Genomic DNA, 13595 nt, shown 5'->3' with positions numbered 1-13595 from the left:
CAGTGTATTAATTTGGGGGAGGGAGGGGGCCAGTGTATGAATTTGGGGGAGGGAGTGGGCAGTGTATTCATTTGAGAGAGAGAGAGAGAGAGAGAGAGAGAGAGAGAGAGAGAGAGAGAGAGAGGAGGCACTGTATTAACTTGGGGGAAGGAGAGGCACTGTATTAACTTGGGGGAAGGAGAGGCACTGTATTAACTTGGGGGAAGGAGGGGGGACCGTGTATTAATTTGAGGGATGGAAGAGGCGTAAAAGTGTATTCAATTGGGGGAGGAAGGGGGCAGTGTATTAGAGTGGTGAGAGGGGGGCAGTGTATTCATTTGAGGGGAGAGGAGGGAAGTGTAATAATTTGAGGGGGAAGGAGGGAAGTGTAATAATTTGGGGAAGAGAGTGGGGCAGTGTATTAGAGTGGTGGGAGGGGGGGCAGTGTGTTATATTGGGGGGAGGGCCGTGTATTAATTTGGGGGAGGGGGCTAGTGTATTAATTTTGGGGAGGGAGGGGGCCAGTGTATTAATTTAGGGGAGGGAGGGGGCCAGTGTATTAATTTGGGGGAGGGAGGGGGCCAGTGTATTAATTTGGGGGACGGAGGGGGCCAGTGTATTAATTTGGGGGAGGGAGGGGGCCAGTGTATTAAATTGGGCGAAAGAGGGGGCCAGTGTATTAAATTGGGGAGGGCGAGGCAGTGTATTAATTTGAGGGATGGAGAAGGCAGTACATTGATTTGGGGGAGGAAGGGGTAGTGTATTTGAGTGGTGGGAGGGGACAGTGTGTTATATTGTGGGGAAGGCAGTGTATTACATTGGTGAAGGGAGGGGGGCAGTATATTAAAGTAGAGTGGTGGGAGTGGGGGAAGTATATTCAATTAGAGTGGAGAGAGGAAGGGCAGTTTATTAGAATTAAGGAGCAGTGGATTAGATTGGGTGGAGGGAGCAGTGTATTCGAGTGGAGGGAGGGGAGGCACTGTATTGGATTTGTGGGCGGTGTATTAGAATGGGGGGAGGGTGCTGTGCATTAGATTGGGTCTGCATGGAGTGGCTGAATGTTCCCCATAGAGATGCTGACTGGCGCACAGCATTTTGCCACACATGAACAATAGCCTCTTAATGCTTTCCTATGGGAAAGCATTGGATTATCTGAGATCATAGGACTTCAAGTTTTAGTTTTGTTTGCGGCCCACATAAACTTGCTGTAAACCAATTTACATTGTTGAAATTGTACCTGAAAATCAGCCTCACACAGTAACACCCTTACCATCTGCAGGGCCCTGGACTCCTTGATTACACAAACCCATATGTGTTTAGCTTCACATTCAATTAGCGAGTCTTGCAATAACCGACTGCTTTTTCCTGCCGTGGTCACATTCTGAGCAGTTCCTCACGCTCCAGTCTCTCCTGGAGTCATTTTAGATTGGCACCTGCAGTATGCCAATCCAAAGCATATCACAGGGCACTCTGCTGTTTACTATGCCTGGAAATGCCCCCATGTTACTGCAAACAGATAAACCCACACAATGTACCAATGATGTAGTGGGTTGACTGCTGGCTGACACTCAAACTATAAACAGTGATTAAGGGCTGCTGGTCTTTGATTTTACATATTGAAATGAGTAAAAATCTAAAGAAACTCCTAATGTGAGTAACCTACTGCATTTATGATAATTTCCTTTTATAAATGGTAGAACAATTATACAACTTGATATTTCAATTGCACTACACCTTTTAGCCACAAGAGGGAGACATATCTCTACCTACTACTACAGACACCATCATCACATCCAGTTTGTAAAAAAAAAAAAAATTTATGCCGCACTGCAAAATCACTACACATCCTGTTGGATACTTTCTGATATATATATAAAAAAAGTTGCATATTTATGTCCAAGTAAAATAAATATTTAAAATTATTATATGACTGGTCTCACCTGCTGAGTCTGCTGGCGGTGGATTGCTCTTAGCTTCGGGACAGGACTCTCACGAGAAGAAGTAGATTGTTGCCTGGACCTGCTTCCGTTCTGTGCAGGTTCTGCTAGCAAAGTAGCAGATATGCCAGACATGCTCCCTGTGCTGCGTATTGAGGCACTGTGTGGCAAGGATTGTGGGGGGGCTTTTGCCCGAGCTCCAAGAGCAGCCTGATCAGTCTTACGAATCTGTGCCTGACCTGTACTATTCTGCCGTGGCAAAGCTATAGGGACAGGCCTGTCAGGCATGGTGTGCCTTCTTGTGAAGTCCTCACTGTGAGTGCTCCTTTTAGTGAAATCCTCCATGCTGCTATTGCTTGGCCCGCTCAGAATGAACTCCTCACTGTTGCTCTGGCTTCGAGAGCTGGCAGTGCTGAGATTCTCTAGGCTAGAGTCCACAGAAGCCTTGGGTAAGGTTTGTGGGGGATTGTTGAGGTGATACACGGGATTTTGGAATGACAGAGGCTGCAAGCTGCTTTGCTGACTCAAGGCTGGATGCAAGGGTCTCCTGACTTGTGGAGCACTTTGCGGGGTGCTCTGGTTTTCTCGTAATTGTTTAATGGTGGTTACATGTGCAATAGACAACTGGCTGCCAGTCAATCGGAGTGGTGGCTCCTGAACAATAGAGGAGCGCTCACTATGGTTAACGTTTGGGTCTTGCAGGTCCATCAATGAAACACTACGTCCATTGGGCAAAACGTTTTCTCTTTCGTCCTTGTCAGAGTAGGACATACTTTGGGTGGATGCCTGCTGTACAAGAAGTAGCGTTTTCCCCCTGAAGTATCCATCTGTACTGTCAATAATGGGAGACTTCAACTTCAGCAAGTCACTGGGAAAAGAATAGGATATTTTAAAAAAATGAATACAAAGCCCTTCCTAGCAGGTTTATTCACTAAAGTGAGAATTGTTGGAAACTCAAGTGAATTTTAAAATTAGGGCCAAAATTGCCCAACTTAAAGCACAGCTGACTTGGAGCGTTATTCCAATTTATTTGAAATTCCCACTTTAGAGAATCACCCGGAATGTGTGTTATAGTTTTGACAAAGACCTCAGTTAGGGGTCAAAACATTGCTTTGTTTCTCTAAAAAATCTGCTTGTTATCCAACATTGAGTGCCGTGACCATCCCTTTCTTTTGTTTATTAGTTTTGTTACCTATTCAGCGCATGAAACCCTGTGCTCAGGGGCTCTTTAAAAGTCATGAAGTCTGGTTTAGGAGTCAGAAATATCCCCTCTAACTGGACTGTGTTAAACGCATTCTATAGTGCCAGGAAAAAAGTGTAGAATCACTCCTCCCCCACCGACGTCAGCTGACAGGGGAGACCTAATGTGCATGCGCGGCAATGGACGTGCTCGCATTAGGCTGTCTGACAGCCACTAGTTGAGGAGTTAACCCTGCAAGGTAATTATTGCAGTGTTAAAGGACATTTCTCCCAGACCACTTCAATGAGCTGAATTGGTCTGGGTGCCTACAGTGTCCCTTTAATGATCCCCATTGGGCTCCTAACTGGAGCAACTTGGCTCTTGGAGCTACTCATGTTGTGTGTCTGTCAATGTATGTCTGTGTATCTAAGAGTGTGTGCTTGTCAGTGAGTGTGTGTCATTATGTGTGTCAGTAAAAGTATGTGTTGGTTAAACAGTGTGTGTGCCAATGACTGTCAGTGAGTGTACGTCAGTGCACGCATCAGTGAGGACATGCATCTGTCAGCCAAAGTGCGTGTTGGTCTATAACAGGAAGAGATGTGACCTTGACCAGAAGGGGTGGGACAAATTTAAGTTAGGGATTGTCTGAGTTTCGTCATGCCTAGGACAGCACAAATCCAAAATACACAACTGGTGGCAGGGTGTCCCACAAAATCATTTGTCAGCTGCTCTATGATTTCAGATGGTGGCCCTGAACTAACCACCTAAGAGTTTTAAATAAATTCCAAGTTTGATACAGATAAAAGAGAACACCTTGTAAAGGTAGGTTGTCCTGTATATATCACAGTGTCCACTTTAAATCTCCTAATTCAACCCTTTTAATTTTACGTACACAAAACATTTTCTAGTAGTTATCTTTGGAAGCACTGATTGTGTCTTTTTTTTGATTACTCTGTGAATAGATGATATTGCCAAGCTGGGAAAGGTATGAAACTGATCATTAGTGTGGCACTCACTCATTTACAATACCACATGATATACACTTGCCTAGTACATTGAGGAAGTAAAAAAAAAAAATGCAGGAATATGGACTGTACTCTCGTTATACACGACAGTCTCTTGACAGTGCTTTTAAAACGCACTAGATTTAGAACTGGGATGTACAGGAAAAAAAACATCGCTCCAATAAAATACACAAATGGTCATTTACATTCTCTTTTGCAAATAAAATCTATTTTACAACAATTACAACAATCTAGATCTGCATATTCTTGTTCTTACCCGTCAGCAGGATCTTCAAATATCTTCTGAAGTCCAGATGAAAGACTGCCACTTACATTGGGGGTTGAGCTGTGCTCACTGAATCGTCTAAGCTGCTGCTGGATAGGGGTGGGATTCGTCAGTGACTTGGTGATGTCAGTTAGGATGCGTGGGAGGGGTCCCAGTTTCTCCACGGTCGCCTGTAGGAAGGAATTTTCACCCTGATTGGATAATATGTGTGACAACATCCGCCATTGTGACGGGGTGTAGCCAGGAGGGGTTCGGAGGGCAGGTATTTTTATTTTTGTTTCGCATGAGTGTGTGAACGCATGGCATGAGCGCAGAACCATATTATCGACCACGATGTGACGGATGGAGGAAGACGGGGTGCAGCCAGGCATCAGGGAAGAAGGTGGGTAAGGGAGAAAAGGAAATAGAGAAGAAATTAGGATTGGTAAAAACCAGAAAAAGAAAATATTTATAACATGCTTAATGCAACTAATTCTATTGCCATTCCAACTCAAAACAGACATGCAAAGCTAACCAACTATAGAAAATGCAAAGGACGAGGGGTATGTGCTGTGTTTGCGCATTGGAAGGAGGCCGGTATCTAAGGCTTAAGGGAGCATGCTTACATTCTGGACAAAGGGGAAGAATGAAAGATGGTAAGTATTATTAGGAGGGTAACATTCAAGGAATCAGCCATGAGCAATCAACGGTCTGTTAGGGTAACCTACGCCCATGATCAATGTCGGACATCAAGATATGGATATGTATCTTATAATATAGTTCAAACATCACACATCACCCAACAAAATATAAAGGGAAATCAAGAAACTGAGCACCAGGAATATCACCAAGAAGACAAGATAATATTGGCCTTTAGATAAAGACACAGCCCAGGGTCAACCTTCACACCAACTTACCATCAGCTCCTGAGAAAAAATGCAGCATTTTAAAATATAACTTTTACAGAAAATAAATATGCACGTTTGTTTGCCCACATAAATAGCAACTGCAGATGAGAATTGTTGCATCACTTTTTCTATTTACTTATTTTTTTAAATTTCTCATGTTCACACCATAAGAAATGATGATGACTAGTCAAGTCCAATGGGATTAACAAGTGCCATCTGAAATGCTGTTTACACAATATTGATCTGAAAAGAACTGTTACAATAACAGCTACCAGTATGATTTGTACTATTGTAAGCAAATTTGTTAAAAAAACAAAACAATTACAAATATTTTTGATGTGTTTTCATTCCATCTGTGCTAATTTCACTAGTACAATGTATAGGTGTAATTTAATTAATTTTTAATCTAGCTAACCTTGTGTGTATCGTGACAGATGTTCTTTAAAGGCTTATGCCACATAAGTTGCTGAGAAATCGTGTGTATATTGAAGACGTGTATATTTACTTTCACATGTGAGAGAATTCCCTAAACCTAGCTTATAATGGAGAGGATTCGCATTGTGAATTTTATTTTTCTGAATCTGAATATGTCGTAGGAGGCATTTTGATGATGGCTAATAGACATACCCCTAAATAGTGGATGTTTAAGAAAGAAAAGGCCAATGTATGAACTCATGCATTTTTTTAAACTTGTGTAATTTTATGCCTTAGAGGTTAGAGAAGATGATTGACATTAACTATAAACATGCCATGGGTTCAAGTACGTGTACATACCACTAAATATAGCAGTGGTTAAGCTGCTAGAAAGCTAAAGGAGAATTCCATGTTCAAACTGTTTGACACTCACATTACCCTCACTGTTGAAGAAATTTGTGCAATATATTTGTACTGTGTGCGCACACACACTGCATGTTCACACTGTGTAATGAGAGACAATAAGCACGGGGGCATGGAATGCTTTTTTTGACCAGGCAGAATGATCTAGTGGTGGCACTGAGCCAACACAGGGAAAATGTCAGTTTCACAGTGCCAAAAGGGTGAAATGTTGATTTGGCTATACCCCAGTGCTTACTGTTTATTATATGGAATGAGGAAACAAACCTCCAATGTAAGACATCACAAGCAAGGTAATCCTAACTTAAAATTGGTGTAATAAAATTTGAGGGACTTCACCCATAGACTACTTGCATCAGAGCCTCTATTTTTTTTTAATTTATGGACTTACAGCAAGTACAAGGATATCAAGTCATAGCCATGCATTCAGTGTAAAATACCCGATCTTAACACGATGCAGTGCTAGTAAAATCATTAGGAGAGTATGCATGCATACAGCCCCTGTATTTTAGAAATGTGACTGTGGAGATAAGCTTGTTTTCTACTTAACTCTGCTACACTTCTCATCCTCATCCCTAAACACCTCATTAGCATTTGTTAGGGAAAGGTAAAGTCATTAACGCCACTGAGGTGATTTATGGCAGATATCAGGATAAATGACACCACTGAGATTTCTCAATAAACAGTTATTTTGTCAAATGTTCCACAAGCCTCTCTTAGATGTTACCTTATCCAGCTGTGACACCACTTCCCACAGGAGGCTGTGCAGGACAGAAAGTTCCCGACCAAGGTCGATGTAACCTTCAAACCCTGGCGTGTTTGAGATGGTGTCTGGGTTGGAGATCTCCTGGAGGAAGCGTTTCATCCCACCCCACTCATGCTCCAGGAAGTCATTCATAAAAGCCATATACTCCTCTTTGTTACCAAACCTGTAACAGAGAAGGGAATGGGGAGAAAGTAAACAACGTTAATACAATTTCTAAATACAAACAATAATAAATAAAACCGGTCATCCTGCAATCAGTAAATACAAAATGGATAACAAATACGAATCATAGTGGCATCACAGTCACTCAATTAGGTTATGATGCACAATGCCATCCGATAAGGATCACTGAATTAAATGAATATTTTTTTCTAATTTAACACAAAATAAAACTCAATATCATCCTACAGAATGACTGAAATTAAGTAGAACATGTGTTTATTCCCAAAATATCATTGTGGAGTGCTATGAAATTTTGGTTCATGGTGAGTTCATCAATTATGGCCCAAAGACACCAAATAAACAATTCAAGACGCACAGCACCACTGACAATTTAACAAAACAAAAAAAAAAAGCGAAAAAGGAAGAGTGTCACTTACTCAAATCAAACCCTTAATATGAGTACAAACATAGACCCATACAAACTACGAATTAACCCAATTATTTACCAATAAATCTCAGTCAGCAGTGATTTAATGGGGTACAGAAAATAGCTTTAGAAATAAATGTATAACAATATAGGGTTGCTTTAACCCCTTAAGGACCAAACTTCTGGAATAAAAGGGAATCATGACATGTCACACATGTCATGTGTCCTTAAGGGGTTAACCTATTCCACAGATACATTTACAGATTTTCTTATTCGTGAAATTAAATGAAAGTATTGGTTCATAAGAAGCAATGTGTTGCCATTCCCTAACTTTTGCTAGACTTTTCATTTACTTTCTGTGCTGTACAATATTCACTGAAAGCAATAGGAGGCAGCACTGGCAGTAAGATCTCTGCCAATTCCTTTTCCTATGCGGGTTTTACTGCACAATTAGCAGGGCCTCAGTTAAGATGGCGTCTGCCACATTTCACTGTGCCACGGCCCACACACATACCTGGCCTCCCTCCTGCAGATCCACTTCTGAATGTTGTGGCAAGGAGGAAGAGGTCCCTATATGCATGGGAGTTGCAGCAGACATCAGCATTTACCACCAATGGAGCTCCAGAGACATGCCACATCATAAAAGGAGCAGCCATATTACGGTTTGCTCCACCTCAGGTAGGTCTTGCTTTCTGATTTATATTTATGGGGGAGGAAATGGGGATCTATGGAATCCCCATTATGGGAATACTACTGTGATGTCCCAGCATGCCCTCATACCACCTGCTGTATTGTGGGGAGCTGTGGTCTCCCAGCATGCACTATAGAACCATTAATTCACAGAGTACAGTAGCTCAGGGGAGGCATGAGAATCAGAAGTGTGATGTTCTCCTCAGAAGTCACCTCTAAAATATTAAAGTTGTTCTATTTTAGGTTTAGAATATTGATTTCTTAATTTTGGGCTAAAAAAATATGGGTCGTCTTATACACTGAAAAATACGGTAAGTAACACAATAAAAAGAGGGTCAATATTTTACCAGCATGTCCCTTTAAGACCTGTATATTACTGATAAATATGGTAAGCGTGGTGACCATTGAAATACTTACTTGGCAAAGTTGGCAAGATTCTGAATAACCTTGGCAATAAGTGTCAACGTTCGAGAGGTGCGATCATCAGGATATTCCTGCATCAGGCCAAAGAGGCTTGGAGACATGATTGATGGGCAGAGGAATCGTAGGAAGAGAGATGCACTGATTAGACGTTCACTGATATTATGTTTTCCCCGGTTAATACATTGCTGCTTCCAAGAGGCAAACACCTCCTTTAGCTCCCTAGGAAATACACTGCAAAAGCAAAGAGACATAACATGTGATGTGAAACATTAAATAGAAAAACTATATGCAAACTTCAATCTCAAAGTGTGGTTGCAATACAATTCTCATAATTCTGGGTGATGTAATCTAAAGATAACCGGGAAGCCAAAACTGTTGAGACAATTACAGAAAACCATATTGAAGCTAATACTCTGAAGTGTTAAAAATACAAGGATACTAAAAATAAAACATAGTGGTTTGACTTTTGCCTAGTTATTTTGTGTGTAAATAACTCATATGGCACCGCAACAGCCAGCAGGAAATAACCAACATGATTCTGGCCAGTTCTAATGTAGCAATATACATGAAAGCAAGCAAACAAAAAAGAGCTCTGCTTGTAGTAGTTAAAGTAGGTGTGTCTGGCAATAATTCTCTATGACTAAGGCATTACCAGTTTAAATGGAAACTGCTAATTTTGCAGACACACCACAAGCTACTGTGAAAATTACCGTGACATTGGTGTTAATCAGCTACTGACACTCCCAAGGTAATTCCCCAAAAAACACAGAGAAAAATCAAGTAACAAATCATTGAGCCACTCCAGGCATTGCGGCATGGAGCGTTATGGTGTATGGAGGCTGGCTTACCAGTAGGAATTGATGATCTTACAGAAGGCGAGCTCACAGCACATCTTCAAATTACTCTGGTGTTCAGCCAGTTCACTTGAAGAACATTTACTTGGATCTACCTCACAGTTTTCATCAGATTCGTACAAAGCCTTGATAAACTCCCCTGTGAGTAAAACAAAGGACAGTGTGATAAATAAGTCCAGGTGTCTAGTAAATTGAAGCAGTATCTTTACAGTAATTTCTTAACTTTCTTTTTTTTTTTTTTTTTTTTTTTTTTCTCTTTTCAAATTTAATTTTTATTGAAAAAGATTTTTTTTTTTTTTTAATACAATAAATACAAATAGACATGTATAGGTTCATCCATGGAACCATTTACAAACAGACAAAACAGCAGTTGTTATGGAATACGTCTCATACATCTTTACTGAGGTTTAAAGTTTTTCGCCAATAGTTATTAGGCCCTAAATCCCTATACAGTATTACCATAATTTTCCAGGCTAAGCTAAGTCTATCAGATAGTTACGTTTATTCAACAATAGATGTTCAGAAGTTATTATCCTTTATTACGCTGATAGACTCTAGAATGCCTCAGCCTTGTAATCTTCTTATTGGGTCTTTGTATCCCCTCCTGCTCTTGCACTTACACTCTCACTATTACTCTTACATCTATAACATTCATACCATGCATTCATGTGGGATTTGGGTTTCCTCATATATCTCATACATACATATAGAAAAAAAGGTAGTTTATACGCTCAGGTTCACTCTTTACGGGCACATCATCCCGCCTCCTTTATCTTTCTCTCAAATTTTCCTCTCTTTCACTTTTTTAATTAACTATGGCTCTTTTAATATCCGTGATAAGACTCAGATAGAGGTCCTTAGTTTTATTTTTAAAATGCAAGTTTGGTGAGATCCCACCCATTTCCATCTCCATTTGTGAAATTATTTGGTTTTTCAATTGTTACATAGAAACATAGAAACATAGAATGTGACGGCAGATAAGAACCATTCGGCCCATCTAGTCTGCCCAGTTTTCTAAATACTTTCATTAGTCCCTGGCCTTATCTTATAGTTAGGATAGCCTTATGCCTATCCCACGCATGCTTAAACTCCTTTACTGTGTTAACCTCTACCACTTCAGCTGGAAGGCTATTCCATGCATCCACTACCCTCTCAGTAAAGTAATACTTCCTGGTATTATTTTTAAACCTTTGTCCCTCTAATTTAAGACTATGTCCTCTTGTTGTGGTAGTTTTTCTTCTTTTAAATATAGTCTCCTCCTTTACTGTGTTGATTCCCTTTATGTATTTAAATGTTTCTATCATATCCCCCCTGTCTCGTCTTTCCTCCAAGCTATACATGTTAAGATCCTTCAACCTTTCCTGGTAAGTTTTATCCTGCAATCCATGAACCAGTTTAGTAGCCCTTCTTTGAACTCTCTCTAAGGTATCAATATCCTTCTGAAGATAGGGTCTCCAGTACTGTGTACAGTACTCCAAGTGAGGTCTCACCAGTGTTCTGTACAATGGCATGAGCACTTCCCTCTTTCTACTGCTAATACCTCTCCCTATACAACCAAGCATTCTGCTAGCATTTCCTGCTGCTCTATTACATTGTCTGCCTACCTTTAAGTCATCAGAAATAATCACCCCTAAATCCCTTTCCTCAGATGTTGAGGTTAGGACTCTATCAAATATTTTGTACTCTACCCTTGGGTTTTTACGTCCAAGATGCATTATCTTGCACTTATCCACATTAAATGTCAGTTGCCACAACTCTGACCATTTTTCTAGTTTACCTAAATCATTTTCCATTTGGCTTATCCCTCCTGGAACATCAACCCTGTTACATATCTTAGTATCATCCGCAAAAAGACACACCTTACCATCAAGACCTTCTGCAATATCACTAATAAAAATATTAAAGAGAATGGGTCCAAGTACAGATCCCTGAGGTACCCCACTGGTGACAAGCCCAAGCTTCGAATATACTCCATTGACTACAACCCTCTGTTGCCTGTCACTCAGCCACTGCCTTACCCATTCAACAATATTCGAATCCAAACTCAAAGATTGTAGTTTATTGATAAGCCTTCTATGTGCAACAGTGTCAAAAGCCTTACTGAAATCTAAGTAAGCAATGTCTACTGCACCACCCTGATCTATAATTTTAGTTACCCAATCAAAAAAATCAATAAGATTAGTTTGGCATGATCTCCCTGAAGTAAACCCATGTTGTCTCTGGTCTTGAAATCCATGTGTTTTTAGATGTTCAACAATCCTATCCTTTAACATGGTTTCCATCACTTTCCCCACTACTGAAGTAAGGCTTACTGGCCTATAGTTGCCCGACTCCTCCCTATTACCTTTCTTGTGAATGGGCACAACATTCGCTAACTTCCAATCTTCTGGGACTACTCCTGTTTTCAATGATTGGTTAAATAAATCTGTTAATGGTTTTGCTAGTACACCACTAAGCTCTTTTAATAGCTTTGGGTGTATTCCATCAGGTCCCATTGACTTATTTGTCTTTACTTTTGACAGTTGAAATAGAACCTCTTCCTCTGTAAACTCACGTGTAATAAATGACTCATTTATCCTTTTTGTTAACAGAGGTCCCTTTCCTTCATTTTCATCTGTAAATACCGAACAAAAATATTCATTGAGGCAGTCAGCTAGACCTTTATCCTCATCTACATACCTTCCTTCTTTTGTTTTTAATCTAACTAATCCTTGTTTTACTTTTCTTTTCTCATTTATGTATCTAAAAAAAGTTTTGTCCCCCTTTTTTACTGACTGTGCTATTTTCTCTTCTGTGTGGGATTTGGAAGCTCTTATAACTTGCTTAGCCTCTTTCTGCCTAATCTTATAGGTCATTCTGTCTTCCTCACTCTGGTTTTTTTTATAATTACTAAATGCTAACTTTTTGTTTTTTACTATTTTGGCCACATCTGCGGAGTACCACAGTGGTTTCTTGAATTTTTTGCTTTTACTGACAAGCCTAATGCAATTTTCTGTTGCCTTCAGTAGTGCAACTTTTAAATAATCCCATTTATTTTGGACTCCATATAAATTGCTCCAGTCTGATAATGACTCCTTTACACATATTCTAATTTTAGAAAAGTCTGTTTTTCTAAAGTCTAAAACTTTTGTTTTTGTGTGGTGTGACTCAGTCACTGTTCTTATATTAAACCACACTGACTGATGATCACTGGATCCTAAACTTTCACCTACAGTAATATCTGATACCAAATCTCCATTTGTTAACACTAAATCTAGTATGGCCTCTTTACGAGTTGGCTCCTCAACGACTTGTTTTAGAGACAATCCCAGTAGGGAGTTTAGAATATGTGTGCTCCTGGCACAAGTAGCTATTTTTGTTTTCCAATTCACATCAGGAAGATTAAAGTCACCCATGATGATAACTTCCCCCTTCATTGTCATTTTAGCTATTTCTTCAACTAGTAGATTATCTAACTCTTCAATTTGTCCTGGGGGCCTATAAATCACACCTACACGAGTTACTGTGTGATTACCAAATTCTAACGTAACCCAAACGGACTCTATGTTCGCCTCACTAACCTTTATTAGGCTAGATTTTATGCTATCCTTTACATACAGGGCCACCCCTCCCCCTTTCTTGCCTTCCCTGTCTTTTCTATATAAAGAGTACCCTGGTATTGCTATGTCCCAGTCATTTTTCTCATTATACCATGTCTCGGTAACAGCGACTAAATCTACACTATCAGTTGCCATTATTGCCACAAGTTCATGTATCTTATTCCCTAAACTGCGAGCATTTGTAGACATGACTCTAAGCTTATCATTTTTTAACACACTTGCTACAGGCACCTTCTGTCCTTGTTTTGGGGGACAATTGGATTGATGTTTTATCACCCTTTTGCCCCCCCCTCCTAGTTTAAAAACATCCTAGCAAAACCTCTGAACTGCTCACTGAGAACATTTGTTCCCTTTTGAGAAAGATGCAAACCATCTTTTTTGTACAGTTTATTTCCATTCCAAACAGAGCTACCATGAGCAATAAAGCCAAATCCTTGCTCCCGACACCATTCACCAAGCCACAAGTTAAAGTCCCTAATACGCATCCGCCTGTCGTTCTGAGTGTTATGCACAGGCAGAACTTCAGAGAATGACAGTGTGGAAGCAACCTGCCGTATATCATTGGCA

At 40.2% G+C, this 13595-nt stretch overlaps 1 protein-coding gene across 11 annotated transcripts in view; it reads right to left on the bottom strand.

Moving 5' to 3' along the window:
- Positions 1 to 13595, bottom strand: part of RASAL2 (RAS protein activator like 2) — a 287911-nt gene that overhangs the window by 15844 nt on the left and 258472 nt on the right. For 9 of the 11 annotated variants that reach the window (XM_063428261.1, XM_063428265.1, XM_063428266.1 and 6 more), the window contains 5 exons: positions 9424 to 9568; positions 8570 to 8806; positions 6835 to 7036; positions 4378 to 4577; positions 1920 to 2784 (listed from right to left, as the gene is read on the bottom strand). In XM_063428261.1, coding sequence (XP_063284331.1) covers positions 1920 to 2784; positions 4378 to 4577; positions 6835 to 7036; positions 8570 to 8806; positions 9424 to 9568 — 1649 coding nt within the window. The remainder of the gene's footprint in view (positions 1 to 1919; positions 2785 to 4377; positions 4578 to 6834; positions 7037 to 8569; positions 8807 to 9423; positions 9569 to 13595) is intronic. The other 2 variants (XM_063428262.1, XM_063428259.1) reach the window with 1 other exon arrangement.

The sequence above is a fragment of the Pelobates fuscus genome, chromosome 7, assembly GCF_036172605.1.
Source record: "Pelobates fuscus isolate aPelFus1 chromosome 7, aPelFus1.pri, whole genome shotgun sequence".
Classification (NCBI taxonomy): domain Eukaryota; kingdom Metazoa; phylum Chordata; class Amphibia; order Anura; family Pelobatidae; genus Pelobates; species Pelobates fuscus.
The sequence above is the reverse complement of the archived record's forward strand: the minus strand, read 5'-3'. Positions and strand labels throughout refer to the sequence as shown.